The sequence below is a fragment of the Diabrotica virgifera genome, chromosome 3 (genome assembly GCF_917563875.1).
Source record: "Diabrotica virgifera virgifera chromosome 3, PGI_DIABVI_V3a".
Classification (NCBI taxonomy): Eukaryota; Metazoa; Arthropoda; class Insecta; order Coleoptera; family Chrysomelidae; genus Diabrotica; species Diabrotica virgifera.
Genome location: NC_065445.1, coordinates 251434531 through 251457391, shown reverse-complemented (window position 1 = coordinate 251457391; position 22861 = coordinate 251434531). Strand labels below are relative to the sequence as shown.

Sequence of the window (22861 nt, the reverse complement as noted above, 5' to 3'; positions counted from 1 at the left end):
CCAATAAAAATATCCAAACTGGAATACTTCGGTCTGGTCATTCAGGGAGAGATCCAAGTTAAACGTAGTTCTGATAGAAGAAGACCATCATAGGTGAAAAATTCAAGATGACGGTACCTACATAAAATCGACTACAACATTATTTAGAGCTGCTGCCAATATATACCGGCAATAGAACTGGAGAAAAAACAAGACCACTACTAAAGATGAGCTGGGTAAACAGAATTAGAAACTAGCCTTTACATTACTCTGAAACAAATTAATAGCCCAGTAAATGAACGGGAAATACGGCGATACCGCGTAATTTTCAGGGGCAACCTCGAATTGCATGAAAATTTGGATTTAGGTTCTACTTACACCCCACTTCAAAGTTGAAATTGTGCCATTGGTTGCTTTTAGTTGGGGGGTGACAGTCGTCCCTTCTTGGGGATGAAAAAACATACGTTCAAGATAAGACCGGAAATGGATAAATTGACTAACTTTGAGCAACTTTTGTTCTATAGAGTTTTTTTATGTAAGTCAATACATTTCGAGTTATTTGCGATTGAAAATGTTTATTTTTCGACAAAAACACTACGTTTTCAGACGGTTTTTCGCAAATAATTTAAAAAGTAAATATTTGAACGAAAAAAATATCCCTAGCAAAAGTGTAGCTTATAAAAAACCGAAAAAAATGGTGTATTAGTAAAGTCTATCAATGGAGCAAAAACAAAGTTGTAGCTCATGAAAAATACGTTCTTATTCGTCTAATTCCAAATCGAATATTTCAAGGTGAAATCACCGAAAAATTAAGCAATTTTCGAGAAAATCCCATTCAAACTTATTTAAACTGTTTACAAAAAGCTGTGTTTTAATTGTTTTTAAAATTCTTTAGGATTAAAATAAGCGAGTTACGCTCAAAATAAAGTTGGCCCTCTTTTTTTTTTTTGGTAAAAAATCTTTAAAATCACCCTGTGTTTAGCTCCCGAAATAAAATTAATCGTTACCGTTTTACAAACCATTTACTTAATTATCTATTTTTTATATAATCTGTCAGTCTTGCCGGTTTAAAGTGCTTATTTTTGAAAGGGTCACTAATCACGAGTGCATGCAAATTTTGATCAGCCATAGCTTAACCATTTCTTGTCTTACGGAAAAACAAAATTTAACTGGCGTATTTATAACAGCAAAACCTACATTTTTTTACTCTTTAAGATTTTACTTGTCACTAATACTTTTTAAGTTATTTTAAAAGAAGGAAATTTTTCAAAAATTTTTAGAAACTTTTTTTTTCTTTAAAACCAATTTTTTTTTCAAAAATAAGCACTTTAAACCAATAAAACTTACAGATGATATAAACAATACACATATGTACAGTTAAAATAAATGGTAAAGCGGTAACGATTAATTTTATTTAGGGTGCTAAATAGAGGGAGGTTTTCACGATTTTTACCAAAAAAAGGGGCCAACTTTTTTTTCAGTGTAACTCGTTTATTTTTGATGCTAGAAACTTTTGTAAAAAACAAATATAAATATGTTTTTAGATACTTTAAAAATGTTATAATAATGACGTTTTCCCGAAAAGTGCTTAATTTTTTGGTGATTTCGCGTTGAATTATTCGATTTGGAATTAGACAAAAAAGAACGTATTTTTCATGAGCTACAACGTTGCTTTTACTCAATTTATAGACTTTACTGATACACCATTTTTTTTCGTTTTTTTTATAAGCTACACTTTTGCTAAGAATATTTTTTCCATAAAATATTTACTTTTTGAGTTATTTGCGAATAACGGTCTGAAAACGTAGTTTTTTTTTTGTCGAAAAATCAACATTTTCAATCGCGAATAATTGACTTACGTAAAAAACTTTATAATAATATATTGACAGTAATATATTGACAGAACAGCAAGAGATACTAAGAAGATGGACAGAACATTTTACGGAAAAGCTTGAAGGAGATGGGAGTGAGAAGAACCCTGATATACCATTAGACCAAGCAGACAACAGAGAAAAGAGTCCACCAACAATAGCCGAGATTAGAACAGCGGTAGACAAATTAAAGAACAATAAATCACCGGGATCGGATCAAGTAGCATCGGAATTACTGAAGGAAGGAGGAGACGCACTACAGAAAACAATACATGAATTGATAACAAAGATATGTTCAAATAAACAGCTACCAGCGGAGTGGAATAGTGGTATTATTGTACCATTACATAAAAAAGGAAATCAATTAGAATGTGGAAACTACCGTGGAATCACGCTGCTGAATGCAGCATACAAAATAATGTCCAACGTCATTTATGAAAGACTTAGACCATACGCTGAAAAAATAGTTGGCAGGTACCAAAGTGGCTTCTGTAGACAGAAGTCAACAATAGACCAGATATTTGTTCTGCGACAGATCCTCGAAAAAACAAGTGAACATAACATCGACACACATCATCTCTTCATAGACTTCGAAAGCGCATATGACAATATAAACCGAGAATTCTTAATAAAAGCAATGAAAGAATTTAATATACCAACACAACTAATAGAACTGATAAAAGAATCTCTAAAAGCAGAAAGTAAAATCCGGATACAAAACGAACTAACGGAAACAATAGATGTGAAAAAGGGACTACGCCAGGGAGACGCTCTATCATGCATCTTGTTCAACATCGTACTCGAGAAAATAATGAGGGACACAACAGTCAATACTCGAGGAACAATCATTAATAAAAGCGTGCAAATACTAGCATTTGCAGATGATGTTGACATAATCGCAAAATCAAGAAGAGAAATGATAGAGGAATTCAATCAAATAGAACGAGCTGCACAAAATAGTGGCCTTAAAATCAACCAGAACAAAACAAAATATATGCAAGTAAGTAAAAACACAGAAATAAGGCAGCCACAAAATATAACAATAGGAGAATACAACATTGAGGGGGTAAAAAACTTTACATACTTGGGATCCCTAGTCACGTCTGATAATAACGTAGCAGAGGAAGTGAAGAGGCGCATATTTATTGCCAATAAAAGTTACCATGGATAACGTCGCAAGGAAAACAAAATGCCAAATATACAAAACCTTAATAAGACCGGTACTCACATACGGCTCAGAAACCTGGACACTCACTAAAAGAGAGGAAACATTGCTAGCCACCTTTGAAAGAAAAATCTTGCGACACATATATAAGGTCACAAAAGAAAACGGAATTTGGCGAAGAAGGTACAACTTTGAACTATACGAAATACACCAGGATCCGGATATCATAACATTCATTAAAATAGGACGGCTGGGTTGGATGGGACATGTAGAAAGAATGGAAGAGGGCGAAATACCAAACAAAATACTCAAACAGATGCCAGTAGGAAACAGAACAAGAGGAAGACCGAAGCTGAGATATTTAGAACAAATAGAAAATGATATAATAACATTAAAAATAAAAAACTGGAGAAAAAAAGCACGAAACAGATCAGAGTGGAGAAGAATCCTGGAACAGGCCAAGACCCAGAAAGGGCTGTCGAGCCAGTGATGATGATGATGAAAAAACTTTATAGAACGAAAGTTGCTTATAATCTGTTAATTTATCCATTTTCGGGCTTATTTTAAACACGCGTTTTTCACCCCTTGAGAAGGGGTGACTGTCACCCCCCAAGTAAAAGCAACCAAGGGCACAAATTCAACTTTGAAGTGGAGGGTAAGTAGAACCTAAATCCAAATGTTCATGCAATTCGGAGTGGTCCCTGAAAATTAAATTCCCAAACGGTCATTTATTGGGCTATAAGTTTTATTTATAATATAGAAAAAATTCCAAAATAAGCGTGGATTTAAATTGTCAAGTAAATTTAGAGGATAACATTTTATTAATAACATAATATTAGAGGATTCCTTAATAACAAAGAAATATCAACAAAGACAAAGATGACAATATACAAAACAATATTTAGACCTACGGTGACATTCTTCTTCAGCCTTAAGTAATCCAACTTTGGACATAGGCCTCCCCCAATTCAATCCAGTGTTGTCTATTTTGCGCCACCTGTTTCCAGTTGTGTCCTCCAAACTTCTTTACATCACGGTGACATATGGAGCAGAAAATTGGATATTAAACAAAAGACATCAGAGCAGAATTCAGGCAGCAGAAATGAAATACCTCGGAAGAACGATCGGAGTAAAAAGAACTGATAGAATCAGAAATGAAGAAATAAGAGAAAGACTCAAAACCAAACCAATACTCGACTCAATCAATGAGAAAAAATTGGCATGGTTCGGACATCTAACCCGGATGGACAATAATAGACAAGTAAAAAGAGTGTGGGATGCCAAACCAATAGGGAAGAACAGAAGAGGAAGACCCATTAAAGAATGGAACAGTGATATTTCGCAGATACTGCAGAGTAAGGGTAAGACTTGGCAGGAAGCAACACAGATGGCATCCAATAGGAAGGAATGGAGAAAGTTCGTTAAGAGCTAGGACAACTCAGAAGATTGTAAAATATTGTAATTTAATGAATTGTATTATAAACGGCCCAACACCGAAAGGTACAAATGGGTCTACTGATTAAGTAAAGTAAGTAAATTTTATACTTACGCTGCAGAAACATGACCTGACACAGAGATTACAAAACGATTGCTCGAAACAGCGAAGATTTACCTACGAAAAATCGATGGTAAGACACTATGGGACAAAGCTAGAAGTACAGATATACGACGGAGGTGCAAGTTGGAGAGCATTAATAACTGGGTAAGAATAGAATGAAATGACCACATAAGCCGAATGACAACAAAAAATATAGTAGTAAGAGCAGCGAGAGATGGTTTCCCAATAGGAAGACGATCAGTGAAAGACCACGAAAACGGTGGAACGACTATTTACTGGAGGCACATTGAAAGAACAGACAGAGTTATGTCAATACAAAAACAAAAAGGAGTAAATTTTGAACTTTGGTTGCTTTTTATCCCTAAATATTATTTGTTTCCCGATAAATAACGTACCTATACCTCGTCCAATTTACTTACCGTTGCACGTCATCCGCGCCATAGCCTGTGACACGATACCAACACGAAATATCTAGGCGGTAGGTGTGTTCCCCTTTAGAATCATTTTGATTCTAAAAAAGAACACACCCACCGCTTAAATATTTCGTGTTGGTATCGTGTCACAGGCTATGGCGCGGATGACGTGCAACGGTAAGTAAATTGGACGAGGTATATGCAATTTCGATGGCCGGCACTGAAAGGTATATAAGCAAATGGATGTCTGCCTGTGCAATTTTCCGGCAAAAATCTATCAGGATCAAATTTCAAGGGGTCTTCCCAAAATTCCGGTCGTCGGTGCAAATCGAATATAAAAATGTGGACGTTACAATCTTTCGGTATTGTATATCCAGTCTTGGTCTGTAAGTTCTCTCCAATTTCTCTACCTATCATGTCAGTTAAACAGAGAACTTGAATCGAGTCGACATTCATTTCACTTATTCCCCGTTAGAGGGCGTTCTAACCATACTGCGGTATAAATATTTTTATTTTATACCGAGAAACTACGGACGTATTGGTGTAAATTTGTTTTCTGCAGAGCCTCCTTGACAACAGGTAGACCTAGAAATAGTACTATCGGGGGATGGCAGGAGACAAATTTAAATCAAGACGAAGCCGTAAATTTTCTATTTTTAATAATGCCATACTCTGTATTAAAGTACTCGATTCACACAGGTTCTCTGAACCGCAAATTGGAATATTTTCTCAGCGGTGCCTTTTGGTATTGTCATACCTGGGTTAAACAGAGAACTTGAATCGAGTCGATATTTATTTCGACATTCATTTCAAAAAGAAATAAATTTTGAACTTTGGTTGCCTGTTTATCCCTAAATATTATTTGTTTCCCGATAAATAACGTACCTATGCAATTTCGATGGCCGGCACTGAAAGGTATGTAAGCAAATGGATGTCTGCCTGTGCAATTTTCCGGCAAAAATCTATCAGGATCAAATTTCAAGGGGTCTTCCCAAAATTCCGGTCGTCGGTGCAAATCGAATATAAAAATGTGGACGTTACAATCTTTCGGTATTGTATATCCAGTCTTGGTCTGTAAGTTCTCTCCAATTTCTCTACCTATCATGTCAGTTAAACAGAGAACTTGAATCGAGTCGACATTCATTTCACTTATTCCCCGTTAGAGGGCGTTCTAACCATACTGCGGTATAAATATTTTTATTTTATACCGAGAAACTACGGACGTGTTGGTGTAAATTTGTTTTCTGTAGAGCCTCCTTGACAACGGGTAGACCTAGAAATAGTACTATCGGGGGATGGCAGGAGACAAATTTAAATCAAGACGAAGCCGTAAATTTTCTATTTTTAATAATGCCATACTCTATATTAAAGTACTCGATTCACACAGGTTCTCTGAACCGCAAATTGGAATATTTTCTCAGCGGTGCCTTTTGGTATTGTCATACCTGGGTTAAACAGAGAACTTGAATCGAGTCGATATTTATTTCGACATTCATTTCAAAAAGAAATAAATTTTGAACTTTGGTTGCCTGTTTATCCCTAAATATTATTTGTTTCCCGGTAAATAACGTACCTATGCAATTTCGATGGCCGGCACTGAAAGGTATATAAGCAAATGGATATCTGCCTGTGCAATTTTCCGGCAAAAATCTATCAGGATCAAATTTCAAGGGGTCTTCCCAAAATTCCGGTCGTCGGTGCAAATCGAATATAAAAATGTGGACGTTACAATCTTTCGGTATTGTATATCCAGTCTTGGTCTGTAAGTTCTCTCCAATTTCTCTACCTATCATGTCAGTTAAACAGAGAACTTGAATCGAGTCGACATTCATTTCACTTATTCCCCGTTAGAGGGCGTTCTAACCATACTGCGGTATAAATATTTTTATTTTATACCGAGAAACTACGGACGTGTTGGTGTAAATTTGTTTTCTGCAGAGCCTCCTTGACAACGGGTAGACCTAGAAATAGTACTACCGGAGGATGGCAGGAGACAAATTTAAATCAAAACGAAGCCGTAAGTTTTCTATTTTTAATAATGCCATACTCTGTATTAAAGTACTCGATTCACACAGGTTCTCTGAACCGCAAATTGGAATATTTTCCCAGCGGTGTCTTTTGGTATTGTCATACCTGGGTTAAACAGAGAACTTGAATCGAGCCGAGATTTATTTCGACATTCATTTCAAAAAGGAGTAAATTTTGAACTTTGGTTGCCTTTTTATCCCTAAATATTATTTGTTTCCCGATAAATAACGTACCTATGCAATTTCGATGGCCGGCACTGAAAGGTATATAAGCAAATGGATGTCTGCCTGTGCAATTTTCCGGCAAAAATCTATCAGGATCAAATTTCAAGGGGTCTTCCCAAAATTCCGGTCGTCGGTGCAAATCGAATATAAAAATGTGGACGTTACAATCTTTCGGTATTGTATATCCAGTCTTGGTCTGTAAGTTCTCTCCAATTTCTCTACCTATCATGTCAGTTAAACAGAGAACTTGAATCGAGTCGACATTCATTTCACTTATTCCCCGTTAGAGGGCGTTCTAACCATACTGCGGTATAAATATTTTTATTTTATACCGAGAAACTACGGACGTGTTGGTGTAAATTTGTTTTCTGTAGAGCCTCCTTGACAACGGGTAGACCTAGAAATAGTACTATCGGGGGATGGCAGGAGACAAATTTAAATCAAGACGAAGCCGTAAATTTTCTATTTTTAATAATGCCATACTCTGTATTAAAGTACTCGATTCACACAGGTTCTCTGAACCGCAAATTGGAATATTTTCTCAGCGGTGCCTTTTGGTATTGTCATACCTGGGTTAAACAGAGAACTTGAATCGAGTCGATATTTATTTCGACATTCATTTCAAAAAGAAATAAATTTTGAACTTTGGTTGCCTGTTTATCCCTAAATATTATTTGTTTCCCGGTAAATAACGTACCTATGCAATTTCGATGGCCGGCACTGAAAGGTATGTAAGCAAATGGATGTCTGCCTGTGCAATTTTCCGGCAAAAATCTATCAGGATCAAATTTCAAGGGCTCTTCCCAAAATTCCGGTCGTCGGTGCAAATCGAATATAAAAATGTGGACGTTACAATCTTTCGGTATTGTATATCCAGTCTTGGTCTGTAAGTTCTCTCCAATTTCTCTACCTATCATGTCAGTTAAACAGAGAACTTGAATCGAGTCGACATTCATTTCACTTATTCCCCGTTAGAGGGCGTTCTAACCATACTGCGGTATAAATATTTTTATTTTATACCGAGAAACTACGGACGTATTGGTGTAAATTTGTTTTCTGCAGAGCCTCCTTGACAACGGGTAGACCTAGAAATAGTACTATCGGGGGATGGCAGGAGACAAATTTAAATCAAGACGAAGCCGTAAATTTTCTATTTTTAATAATGCCATACTCTGTATTAAAGTACTCGATTCACACAGGTTCTCTGAACCGCAAATTGGAATATTTTCTCAGCGGTGTCTTTTGGTATTGTCATACCTGGGTTAAACAGAGAACTTGAATCGACCCGACATTTATTTCGACATTCATTTCAAAAAGGAGTAAATTTTGAACTTTGGTTGCCTTTTTATCCCTAAATATTATTTGTTTCCCGATAAATAACGTACCTATGCAATTTCGATGGCCGGCACTGAAAGGTATATAAGCAAATGGATGTCTGCCTGTGCAATTTTCCGGCAAAAATCTATCAGGATCAAATTTCAAGGGGTCTTCCCAAAATTCCGGTCGTCGGTGCAAATCGAATATAAAAATGTGGACGTTACAATCTTTCGGTATTGTATATCCAGTCTTGGTCTGTAAGTTCTCTCCAATTTCTCTACCTATCATGTCAGTTAAACAGAGAACTTGAATCGAGTCGACATTCATTTCACTTATTCCCCGTTAGAGGGCGTTCTAACCATACTGCGGTATAAATATTTTTATTTTATACCGAGAAACTACGGACGTGTTGGTGTAAATTTGTTTTCTGCAGAGCCTCCTTGACAACGGGTAGACCTAGAAATAGTACTATCGGGGGATGGCAGGAGACAAATTTAAATCAAAACGAAACCGTAGATTTTCTATTTTTAATAATGTCATACTCTGTATGAGAGTACAAAGACTCGATTCATAGAGGTTCTCTGAACCGCAAATTGAAATATTTTCCTACCGGTGCCTTTTGGTATTGTCATACCTGGGTTGAATAGAGAACTTAAATGGAGTCGACATTCATTTCACTTATTCCCCGTTAGAGGGCGTTCTAATCATACTGCGGTATAAATAGTTTTATTTTATACCGAGAAACTACGGACGTGTTGGTGTAAATTTGTCTTTTGCAGAGCCTCCTTGACAACAGGTAGACCTAGAAATAATACTATCGAGGATGGTAGGAGACAAATTTAAATCAAAACGAAGCCGTAGATTTTCTATTTTCAATAATGCCATACTCTGTATTAGAGTACAAATACTCGATTCATACAGGTACTCTGAACCGCAAATTGGAATATTTTCCCAGCGGTGCCTTTTGGTATTGTCATACCTGGGTTAAACAGAGAACTTGAATTGAGTCGACATTTATTTCGACATTCATTTCAAAAAGAAATAAATTTTGAACTTTGGTTGCCTTTTTATCCCTAAATATTATTAGTATGGTGTAGTTAGACCCAAACCCAGACATCCAAAGTGAAAGTTATCCTCCAACACCAAATTGTTCTATATGGTCCACATAATGTTCAGAAAAAAGTCACACCATTTTGAGCGTCGGGTTTGGGGGGAGAGGGGGGAGAAATCTGCAAATTTGTAGTTTTTTACGTCTTTCGTCAATATTTCTAAAACTAAGCGGTTTAGCATGAACAACCCCCTACACAAAATTGTTCTACATTAAATTTGAAATAAAAAAGGCCCTATGCCTAACCCTTCTAAAATGAACGGTTCCAAAGTTACGGAGGTAGTATAGTATAATTGGTCCAAAAAAAGGCCTAACGCAGACATCCAAAGTAAAAGTTTTCCTTCAAGACCAAATTGTTCTATATGGTCCACATATTGTTCAGTAAAAAGTTACACCATTTTGAGCGTCCGGTTTGGGGGGGGGGAGAAGTCGGTAAATTAGTATTTTTTTTAAGTTTTTTGTCAATATTTCTAAAACTATGCTTTAGCGTAAGGAATGTTCTATAGAAAAATGTTCTACATAAAATTTAAAACAAAAAAGTTCTATACATAATTGTTATAAAATCAACGGTTCCAGAGTTACGGAGGGTCAAAAGTGGAGGTTTTCTATACTTTTTATATTTACCGATTTCTCCCCCTCTGCCCCCCCCAAACCCGACGCTCAAAATGGTGTGACCTTTTTCTGAACATTATGTGGACCATATAGAACAATTTGGTGTTGGAGGATAACTTTCAATTTGGATGTCTGGGTTTTTGGTATAGTTATATCATAAATATTGCCCAAAAAATATAAAAAGTATCGAAAACCTCGACTTTCACCCTCCGTAACTCTGGAACCGTTGATTTTATAACAATTATGTATAAACATTTTTTGTTTTAAATTTCACGTAGAACATTTTTGTATATAACATTGTTTACGCTAAAGCACAGTTTTAGAAATATTGACGAAAAACTTGAAAAAACTACTAATTTACCGGCTTCTCTCCCATCTCCCTCCCAAACCGGACGCTCAAAATGGTGTAACTTTTTACTGAACAATATGTAGACCATATAGAACATTTTGGTGTTGGAGGAAAACTTTTACTTTGGATGTTTGGGTTAGGCCTTTTTTTGGACCAGTTATACTGTACTACCTCCGTAACTTTGGAACCATTCATTTTAGAAAGATTATGCATTGGGCCTTTTTTTATTTCAAATTTAATGTAGAACAATTTTGTATAGAAGGTTGTTCATGCTAAACCGCATAGTTTTAGAAATATTTGCGAAAAACTTAAAACTACGAATTTACCTATTTCCCCCCTCTCCCCCCCAAACCCGACGCTCAAAATGGTGTGACTTTTTTCTGGACATTGTGTGGACCATGTAGAACAATTTGGTGTTGAAGGATAACTTTCACTTTGGATGTCTGGGTTATGCCATCTTTTGGATCAAATATACTATACTATATTTGTTTTCCGGTAAATAACGTACCTATGCAATTTCGATGGCCGGCACTGAAAGGTATATAAGCAAATGGATGTCTGCCTGTGCAATTTTCCGGCAAAAATCTATCAGGATCAAATTTCAAGGGGTCTTCCCAAAATTCCGGTCGTCGGTGCAAATCGAATATAAAAATGTGGACGTTACAATCTTTCGGTATTGTATATCCAGTTTTGGTCTGTAAGTTCTCTCCAACTTCTCTACCTATCAGGCCAACGCTCGGATATAAGCGTAAACTTTCCTTAATACACCTCTCCATTAGTTTTAATTCTCCTAATTCTTTAAGTGTGGGAGTTTCTGAGTCGCCTATTACCGATATTATTTCGTCGTAAATTTCTTCCTAAAATATAGAAACGAAATTAATAATTTTTATCGCCAATCGTCACTAAAGTCTTTCATTATTGTACTCATTTGCCCTCATTTGCGGCAGTAAAGTAACACTTTATTTTACTTGTTGGGACACTAGAATCTAGTATATACACTAGATATAATCTGTTGTTGTGGGAAACCATATTATATAGTTTAGTTTTACGATTAGTATATTGTTTTTAGAAGTTGTCAAATAAATTAATAAGAAAAGTCACACTTTCACGTTTCTCTCTCGGCATAAAATATAAATAAAACACACAAGAAATTACATTATTGGCATCCCTGGTTAATTGAAAAACATGCAGAACCTAAAGCTAGAGAGGGAAACAATAAAAGGATCCCTGAAAAAAGTTTTTAAAGAAATTGAAGAGGTGAATCCCAGTGACGAGAAGACAATACAAAGACTCCTGCAACAAGTTGATGATAAAGCAGAGCGAGTATTTCTTCTAGACAACAGCATAAAAGACATTCTATTTGCAGAAGAAACCAGCACGGAAACTATTAGCAAGGAATTAAATGATGAAGAAAACTTTCGTGACGAGGTAGGAAAATAAAGGTACAAAAACTGAAAAACCTGTCAAAAATTTACATCTGCCAAAACTTGAAATAAAGAAACATGATGGAAATGTCAAAAATTGGATAAATTTTTGGGGCCAGTTTAGAAAAATCGATGAAGACGCAGACCTTTCAAACGAAGACAAGTTACAATAACGGTCCAACCAAACTTTGTTTCCAAAGCTACTAAAGAATCATTTACATTTACCAAGTTTCCCGTTATGATGTGACCAAACATGTCTGCCCCTATTAATAAATTAACCTCTAATTCTTTAGAAGCAGAATCATTTATATAAATATTTTTATCTTATTAGAAGCCCTATTTCTTTCCCAAATTTTAAGCAACTCATAAGGTAGCGCGGATTCAGCAAGTGGCAAAAGCATCGCTGCATACTTGTCGCTAGTAACACCTAGTGTTCCCAAAGCCCTAAGCTGAGTCTCCAACCTATCATACAAAGTAGATAAAGCCATACCTGGGTCCTCCTTTGAGGTTTGTTGATTTAGAATTAAATTTAATAACTCCCTAACGTATACCTCAATTAAAATTTCGTCCCTTGCGACAGGGGCGGATTTATTCATTAGCGGGCCCGGTGCTAATTCTTGTAGAGGGCCCTACCCAACTCTTTTTTGACAAGGCACTTTAAAAATAAAAAAATATAAACTTCAGTACATTTAAAATTATGCAGAAGGTACAAGGCTAAGACAAGGTAAAGCTTTTTTTCTTTGTTTATTTTCAACAAATGCTTTTATGACACTTTCAAAATGACACTCCTTGAAAGACATCTATTTTTGTCAAACACCTTTAACTTTCAGAGCGATTTAAAAGAATTGTATTGTAAGATTTCCGAAAAGGAGATGTAAAAGTATACCTGCTAATCTGTTGCCATTTATGTCATGTCATAAAAGGGTGGTTATCGGGTGTTTCTTTCCTTTTCTCTCAGAAAAAAGATTATATGAAATTGTCAATACAACAATAATTTCAAAGTAATTTTTACAATAAATAAGAGGAGTTTGGTAGGGTAAGTACGACGGCGCGTCAGAATGCCAAATACGTAATTTTAGACAAATGTGTAGGTCTTCTGGAGGCCCCTTCAACCTGGGGGCCCGGTGCTACAGCACCTCTAGCCCCCCCCTAAATCCACCACTGCCTTGCGAATCTATTTTTCAGTTGGTCAATGGCTATTTTATAATTTTCAGCGGAAGGTGGGAAGCTTTCGACAAGGCTTCTGGCTGGCGTGCCATCTTCTGTTGATTGGATCAGGTATTGGAACTTGTCTTCGTTTGGAAGGTCTGCGTCTTCATCGATTTTTCTAAACTGGCCCCAAAAATTTATCCAATTTTTGACATTTCCATCAAATTTCTTTATTTCAATTAAACTTTTGTTAGCAAAATCACGTTTAAGTCCAGTTAAAACGATTACTCTCCCTAGGTTAGAATTAATGGCTGCTGTGATAGGTGTTAGGTTATTAGAAACTGTTAAAGAAGTAACAGACTTTACAGAGCTTAAAACGTACTAGTGGAGTGATTCGATGGTTGTCTTAACCTGGATTAAAACAAAGGGTCTTTGGAATACTTTTGTAGGAAACCGGGTAAAAGAGATTAAAAAATATTCTGCAGTAGATCAGTGGCGCCACGTGCCAGGTGATATGAATATTGCAGACGTTTTATCACGAGGATGTAGCGGGAAACAACTTTTGGAAAAACAATGGTGGAAGGGCCCTCAATGGCTCAAAGAACCAGAAAATATGTGGCCAAAAGGAGAAGTAAGCGCTACAGAAGAAGAAGCAATGAAAGAATGTATGAAATTAGTTAATACTAATCTAGCAGAAAATTCGGAAGAATTTTGTCAAAAGTTAAATTATTTTGGAAAGTTTTCAAAAGTACGGAGATTAGTAGGATGGATTTTTAGATTTTACCACAATGTTAGGAACAAAAGAAGAAGAACATGTGTAGAAGCTAAGACAAGCAACAAATTTGATTACTTAAATGCTCAAGAACTAGAAAGAGCTGAAACATGCATAATAAAATTTGCACAAACTCAAAATTTAACAGAAAATATAAAGGGATTGAGGAAGTTCGAAATATTTGAAGACAAAAATGGAATTTTAAGGTTAAAAACCAGACTTGCATATGGCGATTTTTCACAAGAATTTAAGTACCCAATAATTCTTCCAAGCAAAAATACAATAGTAAGAAAACTTTTAGTTGAAGAACATGAAAAAAGTTGTCATGCTGGTCCGAAAATACTTTTAGGAATAATCAGAGAAAATTTTTGGTTAATAAAATCCAGGAAAACTATAAACTCTGTAATTTACTCATGCGTCACATGTAAAAAGTTAAACGGTAAACAAATTGAAACACCTTTTGCTCCTTTACCTGCTAATAGAATAAACGATGCTGGGGTTTTTGAGATTGTAGGTATAGATTTAGCAGGGTCCTTATATTTAAAGGGAGGTGAAAAAACGTGGATAGTTTTATTTACGTGTGCAGTATACAGAGCGCTTCATTTGGAACTGGTGAAATCTCTCATCATCATCATCTCATTGTTTGATTTGCTTGTCTAGAAAAATGCTTTAGAAGAAATGCGAACAATGTGTTTCCCTGTTTAGGATTTTGTCCTCTTCAGGGTTTGAGGTGAATGTTTAGTGTTGGCAGCAAAAGCAAACAGTCCGAAAAACACACTGGGGCAAGCGCCGTGTCCTGGTGTTCTTGGATCCTTGGTTATGCCGGACGGTGGTGTCCAGAAGGCTAAGAAGTCAACAGAGAAGAAAGTTTGATGGATTGTTGTTGGTTCCATAGACATTTACGTGTACTGTCCGTGCTTTGCTCTCGACCAGTCTCCCTAGAAACCATTGTACAACGACAGGCGAACCTGCGTCCCTCGTCGGCGGTCAGGAGGTGGCTTTGAGCGCAGCGTGGACAGTGAGCGTTCGAGTGGAGAAAATAGTTGCGGCTATTTTCTTGGGACGAACAGGTATAATTGTGCAATGAAGTTGGGAAACCGCAAAAAACCAACTTCTCCCTGTTCGGGGTAGGGAAGAGGAAATGTTAGAGGTGGGTACGGTAGGCTAACGGGGTAGCCTCAAGGATGTTTTCGTACTCCGCCGGGAGTTCGTCAATGCATGTTTGCATTAGAGCGGACGGTACATGAATCTTTTTGCGTTTGGGCTTTCGGTGGAGTACGTGGCCGGAAGATGAACAGGAACATTTGAGAGATTCTTGTGTGTCGGAAGGGGGGCCGTTGATTACTTTGATTGTGAAGTTCCTGTTCAGAGAGTATATTCTCTCGGTGATTTTGGGGGTGTTCGAGATGTTATGGATTTCGTTTGAGGGATATCGCCAGTGCTCATAGTTACATCTACGCAAGATTCTTCGCTCTGTCCTCAACAACCTCTCTTGTTTTTGTCTTGAGCAAAGAGAGTAGATACATGATTTGTACTCCATGACGGGTCGAATAAAGGTCTTGTAAGTGTGAATGAGAGTCTTCTTGTGTGTCTTGCCAATTTTTCCCGAGAGAGCGTTGAGAAGTCTGGCCCTGTTCCTTACCCTATCTAAAGTTGCCTTTAGATCTGCGTCCCAATTGAGAGTCCTGGTAAACAGTACTCCCAAATAGTTCACAGTCGGGCTAACAACAAGCCTTTCTCCCAACAGACTCAGAGGATGTTGGTCGTCATCATTACAAATGATTCTATTTGACACAGAAGGGGCGCGAAACACAATTGTTGTTGTTTTGTTCGCATTCAGCGTGACTCTCCACTTACAACACCATTCGCCGACGCCGTCCAACAGAGCCTGGGCTCTTCTGAAGAGGAGTCTTGGGTTGTATCGAGAGGTAGTTGAGAGCAGAGTCGTGTCGTCTGCATAGAGAAACAGCCGAGTACCTGGGATATTTTGGTTAGTGATGTCGCTGTTGTAGATGATGTACAACAGCGGCGCTAGGACTGAACCCTGGGGAACTCCAGCTTGTGGAGTGAAGGGGGTGGACTTTTGATCGCCTATTTTAACTCTGACAGTACGGTTGTGGAGGTAGGAGTGTACAATTTTGGTAAATTGCAATGGTAGCCCGATGTCCAGAAGTTTCCGAACAAGCCCGTCGTGCCAGACCTGGTCGAAAGCCTTCTGCACATCCAGAAATGTGGCTATGGCGATTGAACCATCGTTGATGGTTTGAGTAACTTTGGTAGTGAAATCTATTAATGCATGTTTAGTAGATTTACCTGACTGGAATCCATATTGGAATTTTGGTATGATATTGTGGTTTTCGAGAAAGTTATTGAGCCTCTCTTTTAGGATTAGCTCAAGAACTTTACCCAGAGTATTGATTAATGAAATTGGTCTGTAGGATTCCACGTCGGTCGGGGGTTTGCCTTTTTTCAAAAGCATGATGGTGTTGGCCACTTTCCAAGGAGTAGGAAAGTGGCTGTTTTTGAGACATGCATTGAATATTTTAGTTAGAAGAGGAATGATACTCTCTGGAAGTTTTTTGAGGCACCTTCGGTTGATGCCATCAGGTCCGGGAGCGCTGTTTTTGCCGATTTGGCAAAAGCTCTCCGTTTCCCTGTCGGTGAGGGTCTACTGAAGCATTTTTATACGCTCTTCGTCGCTTTATTAGTAGAAGGGGGAGGCCTAAAATCATATATTCGGATAATGGGACAAATTTTCATGGGAGTGACAATATTTTTGGAAAGTTAAATTGGGTAGAAATAGAGCAATTTTCAGGTACAAGACGAATAAAATGGATTTTTAATCCACCCTCCGCTTCTTGGTGGGGCGGGTGGTGGGAGAGGTTAGTAAGAGTAGTAAAAGAACTTTTGCGCCGACAACTAGGGAAAGCATCGTTGCATTATGTAGAGTTGTACACAGTGTTATGCGACATAGAGTCGGTGATAAATCAAAGACCACTTACCTATGTTTCTGAAGTCGATGAGTTTGAGGTTTTAACCCCATCAAGTTTTTTAAAGCCATTACAGGGTAATTCCGATGAGGTTGTTGATTTAGACATCGTGGATTCAGAATTTTTTAAAGGTAGGTTTCGTCATATTCAAAATTTAAGGCAAATGTTACGCGACAGATTTAGGAAAGAATACCTTGCGGAACTAGTAAATTATGGTCAAAGAAGAGAAGATTTTGTGAAGGTTGGTGATGTAGTAATGGTTGGTTCCGACAACGCCAAAAGAATAAACTGGCCCATGGGCAAAATCATTGAAGTATATTCTGGGCAAGATGGCATCCAAAGGGTCGCAAAAGTAAAGACAAAAAATGGTGTATTGGTTCGTCCATGTCTACGACTATATAGAGTTGAACTACCTATCAATGATATTCAAGAAAATTTAAGAGAAGACAAAGAAGAATCAACAGAACAAGATAAGTCAGAAAAGGTTAAAAAATCAAGGTATGGAAGAACATTGAAGACTCCACATAGATTCACTGCCACCTGATTCCTGGGTCCGGAGAATGTTGGGACACTAGAATCTAGTATATACACTAGATATAATCTGTTGTTGTGGGAAACCATATTATATAGTTTAGTTTTACGATTAGTATATTGTTTTTAGAAGTTGTCAAATAAATTAATAAGAAAAGTCACACTTTCACGTTTCTCTCTCGGCATAAAATATAAATAAAACACACAAGAAATTACAGTACTGAAAGAAGAATTTTACTTTACCTGCCGCGATTAATCAAATTAACCAAGATTGAATGTAAGTGTTCGATGGCAGTAATCGAATGGCGAGTATTTGAGTGAACTTAAAATTTATTTACTTTAATTATTAAAAATATTGTACACAATTTGCGATATCAATTAAATTTATGTCAAAAAGTGAAATTTTGTAGTATTTTGTAATTATATTCATATAAAATAAATTAAAACTTTACCGATTTAGTAATTATTCAATATTAATCTATCCATTAAAAATCGAAAGCGGACATCTTGGAAAATTTGTCTGTCATCAATGTCATGAAATTATTATGACGTCTAAAATTTAAAAAGTTCTTAAATTGTAAATTGCAGGTAAGTGTTAAAACCAATATCAAATTATTGTAGACAAAATATATTTTTGCATATTCAGTTTTTCATTTGCGCATTTTTTACATGCAATTAAGAATTTTATATTCACCATCGGCGCAAACGGGTGATTTGACCGATCATATTACCCGTATGCACGCCAATGATGAATATAAAATACTTAATTGTATGTCAAAAAATGTGCAATAACTACGTCTTAAAACCCACCAAATTTCATTTTCATATCTCAACCGATTTTCAAGTAATAAATAAATTATCAGTTTGTAAGAAAAAATTCAACATCCCGTATCTCGAAAAAAAAGCAATTGCGAACATACAATTTTAAAGCAAACTGTCATTATTTTTTAATGCAGAATGACCCCTTAAAGTTTGTCGCACTTATTTAGAAACACCCTGTACTGATGAAGAACATGGCTAGTTGTTCAAGTACCTAACTTTTGTATTATCCAACATAAGCGAATGAACCAAAAAACAAAATGTTAAGAAAACCTGAGGCTATAGTTGGGATTTCAGTATTTGATCAATGCTAGAATATTCCACAGGGTGTTACGAACTTTAAGAAAAACATACAGTTTGATTCGTACACCCGGTATACAATGAAAGTTTACCTGTTTAGCAACAATATTATTACAGCGATATTAACGAATATGGCTATATTGTCCTTTTCATGAGCATTTTTCAGTGCGTAACAAATGACAGGAAAAAGGGTAAGTCCGTGATAATACACATTTATGACATTTATTCTAACATGACATTTTAGTTAAATCTGACAGTTGTCACATTTTATTTTCAATTTGGAATAAAAACAAATCAAATGTGTTTCTTGCATTTATAAAATGGTATTTTCTTTGATTTGTATAGTCTTATAAATTATACAGATTATATTTGTAATATTATTATCTAATTAAAAAAAATATTTTTTTATTATGGCGCCATCTATCGACAACTAGAATAACTAGAATAAATGTTATAAATGTCACCGACGAAATGTAATCACCGACGTGCTTTTTTTTTCTGTCACATACAATTTAATGCGTTAGAAAGAAATCGAAAAACTGTGACGGACTGAAAGATGATCATGAGAAAAAGAATAACATATTTAAAAAAAAAATACTTAAATCGGACAACAGGTTTAGGAGATACTAGACATTAAAAACGACCCATTTTTTGGGGTGCCCGTTTTCTATGACGCGCAGTGTATATCAGTACCAAACATGGCAAACATGGTTTTAAACAGTCAGAAGAAAATAAAACTTTAAGGTACTAGTACACTTTAGAAGACCAAAAAGAATCATTTTTTCAAGATTTTTTTTTCTCAGAACCTTTATTAAAAATGAACATAAAACTTTTTACATATTAATACTTAACTCTTAGAGAGTACAAAAAATGTATCATTTTTCATTTATGCACGTGCATAATATTGTAGAGGGCGCAAAATTCGATGCATCGAAAAATGATGGCGGACAGTTAATCTCAGGATTGGCATATCTGAAACAAAAAAATCATACTACATTTGAGAGAGGAAGGTTTCTTACGTGACAATTTACCACAATTTGACCAAAAAATAAAAAGTACATATTTTTTAACCATCAAAAACTGAAGAAAAACGGGCGATTTTTTTACAAAATTTGTTTCAAATTTCCCTAAATCCTTTTTTTTTTCGCGGAATTTTTCATTAACGGTGGTAAATTTTTCCTTTTTCAAATGCCGTACGATTTATTGTTTCAAATACCAATCCTTAGATTAACTGTCCGCCGTCGGAACTACTTTTTTTCGAGTCCTCGAATTTGGCGCCCTCTACAATACTAGTGTACGTGCATAAATGAAAAAAAATATATTTTTTGTATTCTCTAAGATTTAGATATCAATATATAAAAAGTTTGTTGTTAATTTTTGAAAAGGGTTCTGAGAAAAAAAAATCTTGAAAAAATGATTATTTTTGGTCTTCTAAAGTGTACTAGTATCTTAAAGAAAAAATCTATTAAAATAGACAAATTAAATACAAAAACAGTTTTATACGTACTTGTATTTTAGGTTCATTAGCTAATGCCATCAATGTATACATAATAGAAACGGAAGTGGTGTCATGACCCTAAAATTCATATAGTGTATAAATAATATTATATAGGTAGGTAAAATGGCATACCTCGCAACAAGGGAAAAACAAAAATAAAATCGTATCCAGGTGGAGGGCAATTATGTTGGAGTTGTGTATGCTTCTTTTCATGGGCATTTTTCAGTGCGTCACAAATGATAGAAAAAAAGGTAAGTCCGTGATAATATACATTTACAGTTACATATACATCAACAGTTATTCTAACATGACAATTTAGTTAAATCTGACAGTTGACACATTTCATTTGCAATTTGGCATAAAAACAAATCAATTGTGTTTATTGCATTTATAAAATGGTATTTTCTTTGATTTGTATAGTCTTATAAATTGTACAGATTATATTAGTAGATATATTATATAATTCGTAAATATTTTTTTTCGATTATAGCGCCATCTATTGACAACTAGAATAAATGTTATAAATGTCACCGAAGAAATGTAATCACCGACGTGCGTTGTCTTTGTCACATACAATTTAATGCGTTAGAAAAAAGAAAAGAAAAACTGTGCCGCACTGAAAGATGCTCATGAGAAAAAGAATATTATAAGTCTGTAGGAATATATTGAAGTGCGCATACTATCAACTAGATAGTCGCTCGACATAAAGTCAGAAGACTTCCTCGATTGCCTTTTGACTGAAAAGTCGCACAGCTATCGATAAGCAGGTCAATTCCCATGGCGTTAGATGGCTTCGCGCATAAGTACACTCGTCTCAACAGTTGTTTGACGGTCATTCAGTTGGAAGTAGAGACGGATAAAAACAGTACAGACTTCTTCTACACAGTTTTCTTGTTCTTTTATAATCTCCAATTCTTTAAAAATTTTGTTTGTGTCGTTTAAATCAAAAATTCTCGTGTACGTATTGGTATAAAGAGTAAAAGCAAGAATCATATAATAATATTATCCACCGTTCATGAACAATTCATACTGTCCGGAGCGTATACTGCCGTGCTAAGCCCAAAGGCGGGAACTGATTTTTTATCGAAAATAAGATTTTTGTATTTTTAGGTAGAATAGGGTATTTAGTATATATTTATAAAGTCTTTGGAGTTGTAGAAGCATTATATTTTAAATAAAAATGCAATTTTGTTAGCGGTATCTACACTTTTCAGTTAAAATACTAAGGCATTTGGCGGCAAATGTTAAATACTATGGCGTTTTGACGGTATCTGCTTCAGTTGCCGTCCATATACCTTAGCATATTGCACTTACCGCTAATCTACTTTCAAGAATGCTACGCCTACATTTAGAAACCGCCAAATCGCCTTAGTATTACAAAGTAAATTCGGCCTAACTTTACAAGGTTAAATTATTGTGTTAGTTAAAAGAGTTGTGTTAGTAAAAGAAATAATTAGCGAGGATGGTAAGCAATTTTCGAGATTATTATATCTATTGAAATGTATTTTAATTTTTGTGTATAGTATTTCAAGAATTAACCAAATTATGTTGTCCTAAACAATATGAATCTGCGCCAAGTGGATGATTTATATCTTGAATTAGGAGGTAAGAGATTTTCATATTTAAAAAATATGTCTTTTTTTTAATTGGGTTTTAAAAACTTAATAATATATCCACACGCTGTCCACAAACATTTTTAGAAAAAGAGACTTAAAATAGGTATTTTGTTTTTTTAGAAAATCTTAATCTAGATCTTTACTTAATCTTTTGAGAATCCTTTACCTAAGTTTTATACAAAAATACTGGTTTTATTCCTTTATAAATTGATACAAAAATTTGTTTGCATATTTTAAAAATCTTATATATCCCATAATTAGGTATTTTTCGGTCTAAAAGACAAAATGTCATCATATTTTAATTATAACATATAATATAACTACATAGTTTGTACAATACAACTAATAAAATGTTAAGATTTGCCCTAATTACTGTAAGTAATGGTATTTTCCCGAATATAATATTGTGAAATACCCAATAATATAACAATGCATAATAATATTAGGGTAGGTGTCGGCCATCATAAAAATCTTAAAACTCTAATAACTCAGGCCTGTCGTAAAATAGCAAACCTTTGTCGCTAAGAAACAAAATAAAAATAGCTGAGAAAGTCAAAAGTATGGTTTAAAATCTCATTCACAGTTGAAGAATTCTTTAAAACGCTTAACATCACCAGATGTTTAAACATCTATAACAATCTGAACGGATTCTGTTTTTTCGTAGAATAAGTACAGTCGTACAGTTCTGCCCAAATTATTAGACGCACTATAAAAGAATTTATAAAAAATGTTAATTATGAGGTAATACCATTGTAATACTAAATAGGTTTTGTATATGTACCAGACACAAGGTACGTTGTTTGGTTGTCTATTAAATTGTCTATTGAATCACAAATAGAACATTAATATTAATGAACCAATATGTATTTATTGACTCTTGAAAGAAAACAGATATAACTACAACTAAACATTGTCAATTTGTTGTTGTCATATTGTGGCTCAACAAAATAATAACATTTAAACTACTTTAATTCTTTCAATTTATTAAACTGTAATACACAGAAAAGCTTTTTATTTCATATCAATCACAACTGTAAACCACATACCGCTAATAGGCTTAGTTTTATAGTAAGTTTTGATAAAACGTTTTAGCGGTATCTACCTCTTTTTATATAAAACTTTGTTTTAAAATATAATT

The 22861-nt window shown here is 35.3% G+C and overlaps 1 protein-coding gene and 1 long non-coding RNA gene across 3 annotated transcripts in view; both read right to left on the bottom strand.

The window, feature by feature from the left end:
• The window catches only part of LOC126881689 (cytochrome P450 4C1-like), a 71052-nt gene that overhangs the window by 3645 nt on the left and 44546 nt on the right, over positions 1–22861 (bottom strand). The window contains exons 6-7 of one of the 2 annotated variants that reach the window (XM_050646097.1): positions 20117–20185; positions 11133–11481 (exon numbers count right to left, since the gene is read on the bottom strand). In XM_050646097.1, the coding sequence (XP_050502054.1) occupies positions 11133–11481; positions 20117–20185 (418 nt within the window). The remainder of the gene's footprint in view (positions 1–11132; positions 11482–20116; positions 20186–22861) is intronic. The other variant, XM_050646098.1, reaches the window with a different exon arrangement.
• Positions 7247–9731, bottom strand: LOC126881690 (uncharacterized). Its single transcript, XR_007696962.1, has 2 exons — positions 9358–9731; positions 7247–7635 (listed from the first exon to the last, which is right to left on the bottom strand). It is a non-coding gene; the product is annotated as an uncharacterized LOC126881690 (long non-coding RNA).